This window comes from Theropithecus gelada, chromosome 11, assembly GCF_003255815.1.
Source record: "Theropithecus gelada isolate Dixy chromosome 11, Tgel_1.0, whole genome shotgun sequence".
Classification (NCBI taxonomy): Eukaryota; Metazoa; Chordata; class Mammalia; order Primates; family Cercopithecidae; genus Theropithecus; species Theropithecus gelada.
In genome coordinates this window covers 16,641,499-16,658,520 of record NC_037679.1, presented here as the reverse complement: position 1 = coordinate 16,658,520, position 17,022 = coordinate 16,641,499, and the positions used below count along the sequence as shown (strand labels likewise).

Below are 17,022 nucleotides of genomic sequence, written 5' to 3'. Positions count from 1 at the left end.
GAGGCCAGGTGCGGTAGCTCACACCTGTAATCCCAGCATTTTGGGAGGCCGAGGTGGGCAAATCACCAGAGGTCAGGAGTGGTGGGCGAAGGATTACCCAGGTGCCGAGGCAAGAGACTGAAGGCACAAACTGTTGCAGTATAATAAAATAGAATAAAGAATAGTTATAATACAAATTAGATATAGAGATGATTATAGACTATTATCAATCATTAGTATAAACATTAATCATTAGCTTTTGGCCGGGCGCGGTGGCTCAAGCCTGTAATCCCAGCACTTTGGGAGGCCGAGGCGGGTGGATCACGAGGTCAGGAGATCGAGACCATCCTGGCTAACATGGTGAAACCCCGTCTCTACTAAAAATACAAAAAACTAGCCGGGCGTGGTGGTGGGCGCCTGTAGTCCCAGCTACTCGGAGGTTGAGGCAGGAGAATGGCGTGAACCTGGGAGGCGGAGCTTGCAGTGAGCCGAGATCGCGCCACTGCACTCCAGCCTGGGTGACACAGCGCGAGACTCCGTCTCAAAAAAAAAAAAAAAAAAAAAAATCATTAGCTTTTAATATTACTCTTTGTTGCATTACTAATATAACCTAGGAATAACCAGCAGGTATAGGGTTAGGTGCTGAAGGGACATTGTGAGAAGTGACCTAGAAGGCAAGAGGTGAGCCCTCTGTCATGCCCGAATAAGGGCCGCTTAAGGGCTCCTTGGTCAAGCAGTAACACCAGTGCCTGGGAAGGCACCTGTTAGTGGACCGCGAAAGGGAGTCTCCCTTTCTTTGGAGGAGTAAGGGAACACTCTGCTCCACCAGCTTCTTGTGGGAGGCTGGATATTATCCAGGCCTGCCTGCAGTCATCCGGAGGCCTAAACCCCTCCCTGTGGTGCTGTGCTTCAGTAGTCGTGCACCTTGTCCACTTTCATGTTCCTCCCGTACTCCTGGTTCCTCTTGGAAGTTCTTAGTAGATAGCAGTAGAACAAATAGTGAAATCTTAAAGTCTTTGATCTTTCTTGTAAGTGCATAGAAGAAAATGCTGATGTATGCTGCCTTCCCTCTCTGCTTTGGCTACCTAAAAGGGAAGGGCCCCCGTCCCATGATCACGTGATTTGCTTGACCTTATCAATCTTGTATTCAATAAATATCAGCATGCCCAGCCATTCGGGGCCATTACCCATCTTCGCATCTTGGTGGTGGTGGTAGTGGTCCCCCAGGCCCAGCTGTTTTCTCTTTATCTCTTTGTCTTGTGTCTTTATTTCTTACAATCTCTTGTCTCCGCACACAGGGAGAACACCCACTAAGCCTCGTAGGGCTGGACCCTACAAGGAGTTCGAGACCAGCCTGATCAACATGGTGAAACCCCATCTCTACTAAAAATACAAAATTTAGCCAGGCGTGGTGGCACACGCATGTAATCCCAGCTACTCAGGAGGCTGAGGCAGGAGAATCGCTTGAACCCGGGGGGCGGGGGTGGGGGGCGGAGGTTGCAATGAGCTGAGATCCTGCCACTGTACTCCAGCCTGGGCGACAGAGCAAGAATCTGTCTCCAAAAAAAAAAAAAAGGACCACTCAGGCATGTTCCTGGAGGATGACTTGAGTATTGCAAAAGTTCAGGGACAGATAACGAACCAAAGCAGTGGCTGCTGTGTTTGAAAGAAGGGGATGGCATCTAAAGATGCAGTTTGATGTCAACTTGGAAAATTCATTTGAATGTGGGGGTTGAAGGAAAAGAGAGGCATTGAGAGTGAGTCTAAGGCTTCTGGCTAATGATGATGATGACATCAAAGAGACGATGGTGACATGAAAAGGAGCAGATTCAGAGGAAAGTGAGTTCGGTCTGGAATATGTTTGAGGCATCTTAGGTCAGTTGGACACATGCTCCCGCAGCTGAGCAGAATGGTCTGGACTGGGGATACAGATTTAAGAATTGTTGTGGAATATGCAGGCATGGATGACATGTCTTAGAAAGAGCAAGGAAGGAACCAAGGGCTGAGCCCTGGGATAGAGCAGCATTTAAGAGACTTGGGGAGGAAGACTCGGAAGGGTGGCCAGGGAAGTACAGGGAGCCAAGAGAGCAGGGTCACAGAAGCCAAGGGGAGATGAGTTTCAAGAAGGAAGGATTGAAGAAGTGTCATATGTCATGGAGAGGTGAAGCGAAACAAGGACTGTTGTCCAAGAGAAATGTCCACCGTATTTGGTAACTAATGCCATTTGGAAAAGCAGTTTTGAGCAGAACAAGCAGCAGATCAAGGTGGGCTAAGGAATGAATGAGGGGTGAGGAAGTGGGGATGTGACGCTTGGGATGGTTTCCGGATATTTGGCTTTAAGAAAACAAGTAAGATAGAGAAACACATAGTAAAGGGAGGGACTCTTATGGGAGGGACCTTACAAGGAGATGAGATCACTGAGACAGGCATTAATAAAGAAGATGCACCAAGGCGGGCGGGTCACTTGAGGCCAGGAGTTTGAGACCAGCCTGGCCAACATGGTGAAAACCCATCTCTATTAAAAATGCAAAAATTAGCTGGGCATGGTGGTGTGCGCCTGTAGTCCCCCATACTTGGGAGGCTGAGGCAGAAGAACCGCTTGAACCTGAGAGGCAGAGGTTGCAGTGAGCCGAGATCGCGCCACTGCACTCCAGCCTGGGCAACAGAGCAAGACTCTTAAAAAAAAAAAAAAAAAAAAGCTGCAAACTCCTCAAGTCTCCATCAATTTATCAGTTTTAGATATTTTATATATTTATATATTGAGATTCTATATCAGTATCTCAAGAATGAAATATCTAGAAGGGATTCACTTTAGCCTAAAGAAAGGAGATTTATCACTTGTCAGAAGGGAGAAAGAAAGGATATGTGCAGACACAGATAGGCAATTGTGTAGGTGCATGTGGGCAGGGGGGAAGATAAAGAATTTTAGGCTCAAGTGCCTTAGATGACAAAGTTGCTGCCTGAGAGAGGAGGGTGGAAAGGGTGTAGACGCTTGCTCTGGGAGATAGGAAAGTGAGCAGCACCGAATGTTCTGGTAGGTTTGTAGACTCTTCAGTTTTATTTGCCCCAGTTTTTTGGGTGTGCAGTTTTCTCCATCTGAGAAGCTTTGAGGTATGAGCAGAGAAGAGAGGTAGAGTATGCTTTAAAATGGGGATTGGAAGGGTGACTGTAGTGGATGATCTTGGGACAGGAGTATTGATCTGTTGGCTGTGGAGAGATGATGACACACTAGAGTGGGAAGGCATTGATGCCAGGACTGAGGCTGCTCTGGGTAAAAAATGAAAGAACAAGATATTGCTTTTGGTAAAAATTACAAACAGTGTAGATATCCACCAGTAGTAGACTGGTTGAATGAACTGTAGGATAAATGTGAAAAATTATATTTTAATGAGGTCAATTTGACATAAAAAGATCTCCAGAATATATTGTCAAGTGGGAAAGAAACCAAGCCTAAGTCTATAGAAAAACATCTGGAAGGATATATTCTATCAAGTTCCATTACATCCAAGGAAGGGAGTGAGATTGGGAAGGGATAAAGAATATTTACAACAATGTAGAGTCATCAATGAATTTATTTTATTTTAAAGATATCTATGTACACCAAGTAAATACACACAGGGGGTTGTGCAGTTTGGTTTGTCTTCCACGCTGGCATGCAAAATTTTGGCAGATGTGAGTGGGCAGGCCAGGCGCCCCTTGCAGTGACCCTGGCTCTGAAAGGGATGCGGTGAAGGTGGGGAGCAGGAGGAGGAGGAGGATGTAGTGTGAAGCTTCTGGTGAAGGGTTTGCGTGTGTGTTGTTTCTTTTTTATGTAAGTGAATTATATTTCCCTTACATCTTGCTAAAGAGAAGGCTGCTCCCTCTGTGTCATCTCTCTCCTCATCTGCGCTACACCCTCACATTTTCTTATGTGTTTTTAAAAGAACCATGTGGTGGCAACATTACATAAAACCCCCTGGATTCTTAAGTGCCCTGCTGGCAGCAAATATTAGCCTAAGTCCACAGGCCCACAGGAACCTTCCTTCTACCCTAGTGGGTCTGGAGACAGCGTGGCTTGTCTACCCCACCGTTGCCCTCTTTTCTGTGAGTTGCAGCTTTAGTGCGAGGAGCCAGATTGGACCGCCTTCCTCAGAACAATGGTTTTCAAACTACTCCACAGAATCCTCAGGGTCTCATAGGACTGTTCAAGGGCTCATTCGCTGAGGAGGCTTTGAACAGTCAGTCCTAAGGACCCTGAGGATTCTTCCACCAAAAAAAGAAAGTGCAAACTGCCCAGGTCTGCATTACTTTATTTTTTATATTGGGGTACTACGTAAGATTTGTTTTGAAAAGCATTTAAAAATAATCACTGCTTTGGATTCATTCCACACTCCACTGGTATTTTTCCCCCTGCAGTTCTCCCTAACTGCTAAAAGGAGCTCAGCAGGTAAAGGGAGCAGGGCCTCTTTCCCTTGAAGGAGTCATGGGCCAGTGCAGCCTGCGCTTACCGGCTGGCATTCCCACTCAGCTTCCTTTCCTGACTTAGAAGCTGGGTGATAGGCTGCCCAGGTGCTGGAGAATCTTGGTCTTCCTCCTATAAAAGACTGGATATCAGGACACCAGACTTTCTCTCCTGGTTTGGACTGGCTAGTGACCTCCATCCCTGCGGTTACCTAGAAAACCACCTTAGCACCATGTGGAAGGAAAGGACCATGTGAAACTAAAACAATAGTCCTCTTCGGTGTGGGGGGTGCTGCATATGGGCTGAGAATGGCTGGGAGAAGAGCCCTCAGGGTCAAGCCTTAGAGCTCCCCGCCTCTTGAAAATCCACCCTGCCCCTTTCTTTAAAGTGCACTTAATACCAGATGGGGACATTAGAGAAGGAACTCTTTGTGGAGAAAAAAAAAAAATGTATATTGGGGAAAAGTCAGACTCCAGCTTGAAAGGATGGCAACTAGAGAGAGAGATTTTGCCAGTGAGCTGGAAGCCCCCAAACCAAAGGTGGAGATGGGAGGAGCATGCCGCCCAGTATGGAATGAGAAAGAAATCCAGCTCATCGCTTCCACTTGAGGGCACTGTGACCAAAAAAAAAAAAAAAAAAGACTCAGAAATTTCCCAGCCTATTCACCCACAAACCTAAGGAATCAATCATTTTGACTACACCTGCCTGTAACCATCTCCATGGAGAGATGAGCAGCCACTGACTGACTGCTGGGAGCAGTCTGCCTCCTCCATTTTTCAAAATATTTTAAATCAACTCTGAGTTCTGGTCACAAGCTCTAGGGCAGGGAATATCAAAAGGAGCTTTGAAGAAAAAGGGAAATGGTCCCGTGAACAACCCATTTCTCAGTCCAGGGGAAAACAGGAAGAGGGAGGCAAAAGGCAGACTTTGTAGGGCAGAGGTAAACACCTGAATCCTTTGATTAAGGTGAGGGGTGTATGAAGAAAATTATATGTCTCAATTAGCAGCCCTTCCATTTTACCTTCCCCTGTGCTATATGTGAAAGAGGAGGGAGGAAGAGTCTATTTCTCTGTCTTATGATGCTAAGACATTCTTCTGCTTAAGGCTTTGTGTGCGTGTGTGCATGTGTGTGCATGTTTGTGTGTGCGTGTGTGTGTGTGTGTGTGAAGGGTCACAGCCCTCTAGCTCCCATTTTTCCTTTTGTCATCTCTGTGACCTCTACTCAGTGACTAACACCACTCAGTGTGAGACGAGTAGATGAGAAAGAAGAAACATTCACCCTCCTCCCTATTGCCCCAAATAAGGAAGGTAGACTATGCTTTGAAATTGCTAAATACATCAGTAGATACTTAGAGAATAAAACAGAAGAGAGACATAGCAGCAGCTTTTGATATATAGATACAGAGTACAAAGAGATACAGAGTAAGTAAGAGAAGACATCAAACATAGTACAGTCCAACAACAGGGGTTGGGGAGGGAGTTAGTATCAGAGACCACAGGTTTGCAGCATGCTGAGAGAAGAGGCCTCAGTCCCTCTTAGAAACTGGGAAAGAAAGAGAAAGAGGGTGTGAGGGCCCAGCTTGTAGCTCAACCAGAGAACAGGAACAGGTGGCATCTGCACACACTTTGGTTTACTGTCCTGTTCCTTCAACACCAACAAGTAGACCCCCCTACCACTGCCCCCCACAACCCAGGCTTGCACCTCCATCCCTAGGCCTCCCCAACACCTCTTCCACATTCCTACTTCTCTGCTTCTCAGGCTTTTCTGTCTGTGTGTGCCCGATTTACTATTCTGGGAAACCCCTGGAGAGGGCTCAGCTTAGATTCAGCCCAGTAAGAGACTGGCCATGTTCTCTGTGCCACTTCTGGGCCCCAAAGCAACCTTGGTGAGAAACCTGGTGACACACAAGAACAAAGAAGGTTCCTGTGCTGCTAAAGGAGACACCTGGGGACAGATGAGGAAAAAGAGGGGCTTTTCCACCTCCACTGAGCAAGATGGGAGGGGAGCGCTGACTGACTTCGTGGGCAGCTTCCTAAAGCTTACTGGTGGCATATACAGATGGGAGGAGGATGGGACACAGGTGCAGGCGTAAAGCAAACATCGCCTTAGCTGGAGATGCCTTAGTTCCAAAAACACCTATCCATCCAAAATTATTTCAGGGTGGAGGAATAGGTGGGGTTGAGATGGCCCCCCAGGGTCTCTTGATAGATCTGCGGTCTACCACCCCTGTGTGGCTCTCATCTACAGCGGCCAAGCTCACTTCTTTGGACGTATGACAGTGACCCCTAGTGGCACAAAGACAGTACTGTGGTTACCGCTGTAGCCTAAGGGAAAGCAAAAGGGGGCACGGCAGGTCAGTGTCCAGATTACATGGGGCAGCACAGGCATAGCCCCCAGCAGGGGAAAGCAGGAGTTGAGGGGTAACTACATAGTAAAAGTTTTGAGGTGGTAAAAAAAAAAAAAGAAGAAGAAGCAGCAGCCGGAGAACCAAAGAGGCTGTCAGCAAGAAGGGAAGCAACCTGAGGCTGGTCCGAGGAAGCAGCCTGACGCTACCTGAAAGTGCAGGTACGCAGCCGTGGGTGTGGAAGATTAGCTGGCTGCTGTCTCTTGGTGGAGAGGGAAAAGCTTGGCCTGGTCCTCAGCCTCATAGCCACACGGCAGGTCACTCCTGGAGGAAGACACCCACCATGATCAGCTCCACAGAAATGAAAGTATTCCTGTCATCATCGTTACTCTGCTCTGAGAGCATCCCTGTGAGATCACAAAGGGCAGGGACTATTTGCGTTTTACAGGAATGCAGGGAAATTCAAGGCCAGAGGGACGTAAATGACTTGTCCAATGTCACAAGGCTCCCAAAGGTAGGCGAGAAACCCAGTCATCAGATGCCCATGATGTTTTCACCCAGACCTTATCACTGGAATAGGAAGAAGCAAGATGGGATTGGAGGAGGGGAGATATTCTGCACTGAGGCAGGGGAGTGACTGGATCTCCTGGACAACACAGTGATGAAAAGAATGAGTCTCACTCCCTCCTCCTTCCCCCAGGGATCCAGGAACCTCCAAGTGGGGCACAAGGGAAATTTAATCATTTCTTCTAGTCCCACCCAGAGAACCCAGGGGTAGTGGGGACTGTTGTACCTATTGTCATTGATATCTGTGGCATTTCCTGAAGAGATCATCATTGAGAACACAGGATTAGAAGAAAAAAGGAGATTGGGTGTTAGAAACAGTTTGCCCAAACCCTCTCCCATCTTAATCCCTTAGAGAAAAAGATAAGCTGTGACACTTTCTCCTTAATTATCCCAAGCTATATCATTATTTTGTTTGAGAAAAAGTCTCCCCAGCCCCTCACTAAGGAGAGGAAAAGGGAACTGGAAGGTAAGGGCTGGGATTGGCATGGTAATAGGAGGAATTCACTCCGAGGCAGCCTGAGACCTAAAGGGCTGGGCAGTGGTCAGGCTGTAGGTAAAGGGTCACTTTTTGTTCATATGTATTATTATTATTATTTTAGAGCCCAGGCTGAGTGCAGTGGCTGTTCACAGGTGTAATCACAGTGCACTTCAGCCTTAAGTTCCTGAGCGCAAGCAATCCTCCTATCTCAACCTCCCAAGTAACTGGGACTACAGGTGCATGCCACCACACCTGGCTATATGTATTTTTTTTTTTATTTGAAGCCTTGGCACACCAGAAAGGTTCAGTTAGTGTTTTTTGTAGACTAAGGTCACTTACTTTTATGCCTCTCAACTAGCCCTGAGGACCCCAAAGGTGGGATTACCCATCTTTTTCACTCACCATTGTCCATGTTGGCCTTCTGGTAGGAAGCCAAGGGGCCGCCAGAAGACGTGGCTCCACTGCTGGTACAGGAGTTGGCAAAGCTGGATGGAGCAGAGGAAAGAGGCAGCCTCTGGCACCCACCCTCCATTAGTCTGAGGACCACTAATCCACACTCACCCTCAGCGATAGAGCTGCTCAGCCTTCCCCATCCCCAGAGAGCAGAGGACAACAAACATGGCCACAGGCTGGGAGGGCAGACACCCACCTTCTAATCATAGGCATGAAGCTGAGAAAGGGTTTAGGAAAATAATTAAGCCACAACCAATAACTGACCCCACCCTATGCCTTCCAGGGTCCAGTGAGCCTTGGGTGGGACTCCAACCCACACTTGTGGTCACTCACTACATATCTGAGGTGGAGCTGGGTGTGGCCTGCAGGTAGAGATTCTGGTAGTTCTGGAAGAGGCTGTTGGTGTAACTGATGCACTCAGGGCTCCGGGTGCCATAGGGGTTGGTGGGTGAGGACGCCGGGTAGTGGCCAGGCCGGACAGGTTTGGCTGCAATAAAGAAAGAAAACAACCATGAGGAGGCTATGATGCTGCATTTGCCCCGGTCCCTGAGGTCATTTAGCTGGGGTTGAACTGAGTTGCTTGTAACATTATCACTTTTTTACTTTTTGGGGGGATGTGGGATGAGGCTAGGGGTATGTAAGAAGCAATAATCTAGTTGCTTGGCAATTAGTAATTTGCTAAATTTGCTTCAGGAGATACTCCCACCTTGCCTGCTAACACCTACTCACCAATCTGGGCAGAATGGCCCCGTTTGCCCGAGCTCTTGTAGCGAACGGCCTCCTTGATGCGGTCCACCTCCTGCTGGTACCGGCGCTTGTCCTTCATGGCGCCCTCCTTGGCCTCCTTCAGTGCACCCTCCAGGGCCTTAACTCTCTCAGCCGTAGCCCTAAGTCGTTTTTCCAATTTAGGAAGCTCACAACGCAGATCTGCATTGTCACGTACCAGCTATAGGACAAGCCAAAGGGAAGAAGTGGAAAGGAAGGCAAGTGACCCAAGACAGTCACCCAGAGGAGTGTACGGGACAGGGGTGAGGAGAGAGAATAAAGAAAAATCAGGGGTCAGAGAAGACAGAGACCATGTCATTTCCTCAAAAGGCCTCATTGCCTTTATGTAATGGACTGTTCTGTCCAGCTCATTCCTTCCCCCAGAGTGAATGGTGGGTGGCCAGGCATTAAAAAGTTATATAATTTTTTAGGCAGTAAAACCTGCCATCTCCACTGCAGCCCAGAACTCTTGTGGCAGTGCCTTGTCCCGTCTCCATCTGGCCTCCCCGACATCTCCCAGCATGTGCCAGACCAATAGCCCCAGGGCAACCATGGGGATGAGGACCCCCTTCCCCAGAGAGGGCTTTGTGGGCATGCAAAGGTGGGGCAGCAGGGGCACAGTAGCAGTTTGGTGGCTGTGGCATTGAGGAGAATGGGTGCATGGCAGCTGCAGTGCAGGAGCAGAAGCTGGAATTCAGGAGCCCCCGATATACACACACAGACAGGCAAAGCCCGCCCCATAGGAAGGAAAGAAAATGTTTGAGGTCTCGCAAACATTTGCACTCATTACCTTCACATTCAGGGACTTCCTGGGTTATCCCTCCCCCAATGAAATTAAGCTACAGCGTGGTAGCAACCACCCTGCAGCCAGAAAAGACTTCCTGATTTTTTTATAGGTTCCACACAATGACTGGGGGCACTACAGGTTGCAAAAGGAGCAGGGCCTTGGAAGACAGCGGGTAAATCAGCGTAGCAGGGAACACCGCGGGCTCAAGGGGACAAGCTAGAAACTTTTCCATGCAGTTTCCATTTGGACAATTTATGGAGTATAAGCAATGTTTTGCTGTGACAATACGTTAGTTTAATTGATAATAGGGCTATAGTCCTGGCTGTTAAGATTCTGTTAACTGAGAAGTTTTTATCTCCTTTTCCTTTTTACTCTTGTGTCTGCTGAGGTAGGAAACTGTAGTGAGTCCTCTATTTATCCTATAGGTGAGTCATTTTTGTTTTTTGGGATTTTGAACAGAGGCAGAGGCTTCAATGAAGATAAAGGAAACAGCGTGTGGTTGTGTTTTTTTGTGGAAAATTTTTTGGGGGCTTGCTCCATGGAGCAGGGCTTTCCCATAGGCAGAGAGGCCCAGAGTGGCACACATACACTTTGTGTGTGTGTGTGTGTGTGTGTGTGTGTGTGTGTGTGTGTTTTAAGCAATATAATACGGATCTGGATGGAGAGGGAAAGTGAATGCAGGAATGAAAATCGAATGACAGAATTGATTTCAAATGTTTCCTATCTGCCTTTCAACTTTTCTATAATTTTGTTACTCAGTTTCATAATAAACAAAGGAAAAAAAAAATCGCAGCAAAGCCCTCTGCAGGCCTAAATAAAATAAATAAACTCTGTATATTATCACTGGGCACAGGTTTGGGATTCATTACCAAAAAAAAAAAAAGTACTGAATATTTACTATATAGGCTGGGCATTATACTGGGAGGAAAAGAAGTTTAAGTGCTAGGCTAGTGAGAATGTAAGTTTAAATGGAATCTTAAGGTAGATTTGAAAGGAAAGGAATGAAGTATAGGTTAGGGTTTATTTTATGAATTAGTTAAAAGGACCCGTTGACAGCTTGCTGAGCCTGTCTTCAAGGCTCAGATAGTTAGTGCTAGTGAGAGTGCCCCTGCCCAGCACACACCAAACATTTCCTGTCCTGACTCCTTTGGACTGCCCTTCTGCCTCCCCACCCCATACCTTTGAAACCCAGTCATCCACCTAAAGAACCGCAGCAGCAAGGAGTGGGACAGAGAGGCAGCAACTTAATACACAGGAGTTTTGACTGGGGCCCCAACCAGGGGCTGGCTGGACCATCTCAGGGACATCATTTTTTTTTAATTGAAACAGGGTCTCACTCTGTCACCTAGGCTGGAGTGCAGTGGCATGATCCCAGCTCACTGCAGCCTCTACCTCCTGGGCTCAAGCAATCACCCTACCTCAGCATCCCAAGTAGCTGGGACTATGGGTGTGCACCACCACATCCGGCTAATTTTTGTATTTTTTGTAGAAGTGGGGTTTCGCCATGTTGCCCAGGCTGGTCTTGAACTGCTGTGCTCAAGTGATCCGCCTGCCTCGGCTTCCTGAAGTGCTGGGACTACAGGCGTGCACGACTGTGCCTGGCCAGGGACATCATTTAATGTCCCTGCATGCCTGCCCCAGACCTAGACGATGGAGTTCTCTCCAGGAGAGAAGCCCAACTCCCTTGCTTCTTCTCATCTCCCTGCCTTCCATCTCTGGGTAATGTCTAACCAGTTTCCCTCCTGTATATGTACAGTCCATGACTTTGTCAGTTTCAACCTCTCCCTCCAAGGTAGGCCTAGGGAATTCCACTTTGAGCAGAGGTGGGTTAGAAACTTTGAGAAGGGAATACAGGCATGAAACAAAGAACAAGGTAAAAGTGGACCAAATATTGTATAAAGAAGGGATTAGTAGGGAAAGTAAAAGCGAACAGTAAGGAAAAAATGCAACTAGATTTTCCTGAATCCAAGGGGCCTCTGAGGATTTGGTATCCTAGGTACCTGGCCTCAAAAGTTCTCTTCACTCCTTCAGCAGCCTCTTACCTGTTTGTGAACCTTTGTAAGCTGTTCCAGGTTGTTCTCAAGAAAGGAAATCTTCTGCTTTTGGGAGTGAATCCCCCCACTGTCTTCGGGCTCCATTTCTGCACTCTGAGAACAGATAGAAGGAAAGACGCAGCTGTCCCAAGGCCAAACAGATCCCACCAAGACCAGGCCAAGCCAGTCCCATGGGGGGCAACAGGGGAGGGAGAAACCTAAGGATGGGAGGAGGATGTGGGGGCTGATAAGACCCCAAGGACAGTACTCACTTTCTTGACTCGAGTCGTGACGTCTTGAACGAACAGCTTGCGAAGGTTGTGGAGGGTCTGGAGTTCCCGGGCCTGGAAAGAATGATGAAAAATTGGGAATAGCCAGATACCAGGTCTGTCCTATTCCTCCAGAATTATAGGAACCTCCAGTTTCTATAGTGAGTCACTCATCCTTTAGCAAAAAATGTGTCTTGATTATGCTACAGAATGGCTGAAAAAGGGCAGGAGGAATAGGGTTAGGAAGAAATGAAGCCTTCCCACTCCCCAGTCCTGTGAATTTGGCACAGAAGGGAACCACTCACAACTGTCTCCTCCAGACCCTTGAGGTCCTGCTTGGACTGCTCATGTCGCTCGTACAGAAATCTGTAGCAAGAGAAATAAGGGAAATGGAAAGATCTCTCAGGACTCTCCTTCCTCCTGCCTCTTCCTCTATTACTTTTATCTCCATTTAAGTATTACTATTATTGTTCCTTTTTGAAACAGGGTCTCATTCTGTTACCTAGGCTAGATAGAGTACAGTGGTACAATCATGGCTCACTGTAGCCTCAACCTCCTGGGCTCAGGGGATCCTTCCCACCTCAGCCTCCCAAGCATCTGGGACCACAGACATATGCCACCATGCCCAGCTAATTTTTGTATTTTTAGTAGAGACAGGGTTTTGCCACATTGCCCAGGCTAGTCTTGAACTACTGAGCTCAAGCAGTCCACCTGCTTCGGCCTCCCAAAGTGCTGAGATTACAGGTGTGAGCCATCACAGCCAGCCTATTATTGTTTATTACACAAGTTACTCATGTTTGCTGTGCAAAAATTAGAAAATAATTTTAAAGAGAGAGATAAGCCGAGTTTTTATAAAAAGCCTATGATTCTACTATTCACAGATCAAACCAACATTAACCTTCTAGTGTCCATCTTTCCAGACTCTTTTTTCTATGCCTATATATCCATGTATCCATTTTATGGGATCATACCATGCATATGGTTTTGTAATCTGCATTTTACACTGAATAGAACATCATAAACCTCCTTCCATACTGTGAATACTCAACGGCAGTCATTGCTGAGGGTGTCCTTTTTGTTCCTTCCCTACCCCATCATATTTTTCCCACGAGTCACCCCAACATGTCTGCGTGTGTATCCTGCCTCTGCAAGCATGTCTGAGTTCGCAGTTCTGAGCTTACAAGGCTGTGGGCTTACAGGCAAATCCATGCCACTCACGTCAGCTCCTGCAGCTTGGTGCTCTTCTCATGTTCTTCACTCTTCAGCTTCTCGTAGTCAGCCTGAAGCTTCTCTAGCTCTAACTGGAGCTTCTGATTTAGGCTACAGAGCATCAGGAGGTAATGGAGAGAGGGGAAAAAGATGTTAATGAGGGGGAAGGGAAGACCAGCTCTTCAAACATCTTCCTTCTTGAACGAGTGAGTCCAGTTAGAATTGATGTGTCCAGTTTCAGACACCAGGGGCAGACTCAGGCCACCATCTCCACAGGAAACCTGACCTCTCTAATCCTGGGAGCCTCAAGGATAGGGACTAGTCCTTATTCCATGTTATCTCCTGAGGTGGGGCTACAAAGTTGTGGCATTGTTGAGGGAATGACACACGGATGTTAAAGAATCAGATCCAGAGGGGACATGTGAGTTGGCACAGCAAGGTGACAGGACTGGGAGGGGCTGGAGTCGCCCTTGGGAACCCTTACTCTTTGAGCTCATCAATGGTCTTCTGCTTCTCGTTGATCTCGTCCCGGAGCCGGGCCAGCTGCCGGTGATGGGCCTCCCGGTGACTCTCCATCTGCAGCTCCAGAGCCTTCTGCAAACAATCCCACCCCAAGCTCAAAGGCCAGACTCCCAGAAACAAGCTCTGTGAGAGCCAGCACAGCTTTCACCACACCAGGCCCCAACTATCCCTGACACCTTCCCCACTCACCTTCACTTCATCTGCATCCTGGGTATCAGGTTCCTTGTCCTTCAGGGCCACTTCATGCACAGTTTCTAAGGGAAAGAGGGGAAGACACCTGACATCAAACCTACTTCTTTCAGAAAGAACTTCATGTTGTGACCAGAACTCCGGGAAGGACTGGGGATGGGCCCACAGGGGTGTTCTTCTGTGTTAGGACTGTCCAATTTGATATAGCAGGAACAGAGAACAAGGGTGTATGGTTCATGTAAAATGAGCTACATGCAAAATCTTGGCTAATATATGAGTTGGCATCCATGATTTCAAGCTAATGCTTTGAGTGAGTGATCACTGGGGTGATTTCTTTTGATGTTTCTGACTTCTCTGCCCTGGATGGTGGGATGGAGGAGTAAGAAGACCTCACCCTGGGCCTGGAGCTTGGCCAGCTCGTCACTCAAGGAGTCATAGGACTCTTCCAGGTGCCGCTTCTTTAGCTCCACGCTCTGCATGTATTCCGTAAGTGAGCGGATCTTGGCCTCGTGCTGGTGGGAGAAAGTTGGTGAGAGGAAGAAGATGGAGCAAAGAACACAACCCCAGGCCGCACAGATCTCCAACCCCAGCTCTGCTCGCAGCCCTCCCTCCTGCTACACTTCCTATGAGGGTGCAGGGTTGGGGGCCATTCCTATGGGGCTCTTCCTTTAGCTCCCTTGGCTCAGGGGGCAGTACCCGCCCTGAGCCTTTACTTTTTTGGCCCTGATCTGCACCCCTGCCACCCCAGCTTTTCTGTCCTTGCTTTCACTTGACCCCAGAACTTTTGACACCCACCTGGGTGTTAGGAGTTTTAGCCATAACCCCAGGATAGCCTTCTTTCTCCCATGGCATCTGAAGGTTCTCAAACTTAGGCACTCACCTGAGAGATGAGGAGCTGGCAGGATGAGAGCTCCCGCCCAGTCACTTCCATCTTGCGGTGACATTCCACCTGGAGGTTCTCCAGCTGCCGGCACCGCTTGACCACAGACTTGACTTCTGACTTGATTTTGCTGATGTAGAGTCGGGCCACAGTGAACTCCTCCTCGATGGCCCCACTGATCTCCACTGGCTAAGGGTGAGTAAAGGAGGAAGAGATGCTTCTTGGCTGCTGGGAAGCTTTATCCGTTCCCTCCCACCTTTTACCTACCCACACACACCCACGTATGCAGGGACTCAAATGGGATTGGTATTTTCCAAACGACCTTTAGCAGCTCTCTATCACTGGCATTTCACGTTAAATTCCTCTGCCTGCGTTTAAAAATCCAAGTCTGTCTGGGTGCAGTAGCTCACGCCTGTAATCCCAGCACTTTGGGAGGCCGAGGTGGGTGGATCACCTTGAGGTCAGGAGTTCAAGACCAGCCTGGCCAACATGGTGGTGAAATCCTGTCTCTACTAAAAATACAAAATTAGCCAGGCATCATGGCACATGTCTGTAATCCCAGCTACTCAAGAGGCTGAGGCAGGAGAATCGCTTGAACCCAGGAGGCGGAGGTTGCAGTGAACTGAGATCACCACTGCACTCTAGCCTGGGCGACAGAGTGAGACTCCATCTCAAAAAAAAAAATTCAATTCTGGGCTGGGCTCGGTGGCTCATGCCTGTAATGCCAGCACTTTGGGAGGCCGAAGTGGGTGGACTACAAGGTCAGGAGTTCGAGAACAGCCTGGCCAATATGGTGAAACCCTGTCTCTACTAAAAATACAAAAAATTAGCCGGGAGTGGTGGTGTGTGCCTGTAGTCCCAGCTACTAGGGAGGCTGAGGCAGGAGAATTACTTGAACTGAGGAGGCGGAGGTTGCAGTGAGCCAAGATAACACCACTGCACTCCAGCCTGGCCAACAGAGCAAGACTCCGTCACCAAAAAAAAAAAAAAAAAAAAATCCAATTCTGACAGTCCCCCACTTATAAATAAATCTTATAAAGCAACATGATTTTATTTTGATCTGCTCAATCACCCAGATTATTCTCACACCCACAGATTTGCATATTTCATTCTTAACTCTGTATCTCTGCCCCACCTCTAACTGCTGCTGTAAACACTGCTCTGTTGCTACTTCTTTTTATTATTATTATTATTTTTTTTTTTGAGACGCAGTCTCGCTCTGTTGCCCAGGCTGGAGTGCAGCGGTGCATCTCTGCTCACTGCAAGCTCCGCCTCCCAGGTTCACGCCATTCTCCTGCCTCAGTCTCCTGCGTAGCTGGGACTACAGACACCCGCCACCATGCCCGGCTAATTTTTTGTATTTTTTTAGCAGAGACGGGGTTTCACTGTGTTAGCCAGTATGGTCTCGATCTCCTGACCTCGTGATCAGCCCACCTTGGCCTCCCAATTATTATTATTATTTTTTTTTGAGATGGAGTTTCGCTCTTGTTGCCCAGGCTGGAGTGCAGTGGTGCGATCTCGGCTCACTGCAACCTCTGCCTCCCGGGTTCAAGCGATTCCCCTGCCTCAGCCTCCCAAGTAGCTGGGATTACACGCATGAGTCACCACACCCGGCTAATTTTGTATTTTTAGTAGACACAGGGTTTCTCCATGTTGGTCAGGCTGGTCTCGAACTCCCGACCTCAGGTGATTTGCCCGCCTTGGCTCCCAAAGTGCTGGGATTACAGGCGTGAGTCACCGTGTACAGCCTCATTTTTTTTATTTTTTTTTTAAGACAGGGTCTGGCTCTGTCACCCAGGCTGGAGTGCAGTAGCTCAATCATGGCTCACTGCAGCCTCAACCTCCCATACTCAGGTGATTCTCCCACCTCAGCCTCTCAAGTAGCTGGGACTACAGGCATGTGCCACCACGCCCCGCTAATTGTTTGCATTTTTTGTAAAGATAAGGTTTCACTGTGTCACCCAGGCTGGTCATGAACTCCTGGGTTCAAGTGATCCGCCTATCTCAGTCTCTTAAAATGTTGGGATTACAGACGTGAACCACCATGCCTGGCCTCCATTGCTTCTTTATTCAGTACCCTTTAGAATTTTTTTTTTTTTTTTTTT

General features: G+C 48.0%; 1 protein-coding gene across 1 annotated transcript in view; it reads right to left on the bottom strand.

Moving 5' to 3' along the window:
* Positions 1 to 3,533: 3,533 nt before the first annotated feature.
* Positions 3,534 to 17,022, bottom strand: part of KIF5A (kinesin family member 5A) — a 34,124-nt gene continuing 20,635 nt past the window's right edge. Inside the window, exons 14-27 of the mRNA XM_025401446.1 lie at positions 14,918 to 15,106; positions 14,432 to 14,549; positions 14,038 to 14,102; positions 13,811 to 13,920; positions 13,336 to 13,437; positions 12,423 to 12,483; positions 12,121 to 12,192; positions 11,858 to 11,962; positions 8,993 to 9,209; positions 8,597 to 8,750; positions 8,213 to 8,295; positions 7,559 to 7,586; positions 6,975 to 7,089; positions 3,534 to 5,963 (exon numbers count right to left, since the gene is read on the bottom strand). Of these exons, the coding sequence (XP_025257231.1) occupies positions 7,011 to 7,089; positions 7,559 to 7,586; positions 8,213 to 8,295; positions 8,597 to 8,750; positions 8,993 to 9,209; positions 11,858 to 11,962; positions 12,121 to 12,192; positions 12,423 to 12,483; positions 13,336 to 13,437; positions 13,811 to 13,920; positions 14,038 to 14,102; positions 14,432 to 14,549; positions 14,918 to 15,106 (1,383 nt within the window). The 3' untranslated portion in view covers positions 3,534 to 5,963; positions 6,975 to 7,010. The remainder of the gene's footprint in view (positions 5,964 to 6,974; positions 7,090 to 7,558; positions 7,587 to 8,212; positions 8,296 to 8,596; positions 8,751 to 8,992; positions 9,210 to 11,857; positions 11,963 to 12,120; positions 12,193 to 12,422; positions 12,484 to 13,335; positions 13,438 to 13,810; positions 13,921 to 14,037; positions 14,103 to 14,431; positions 14,550 to 14,917; positions 15,107 to 17,022) is intronic.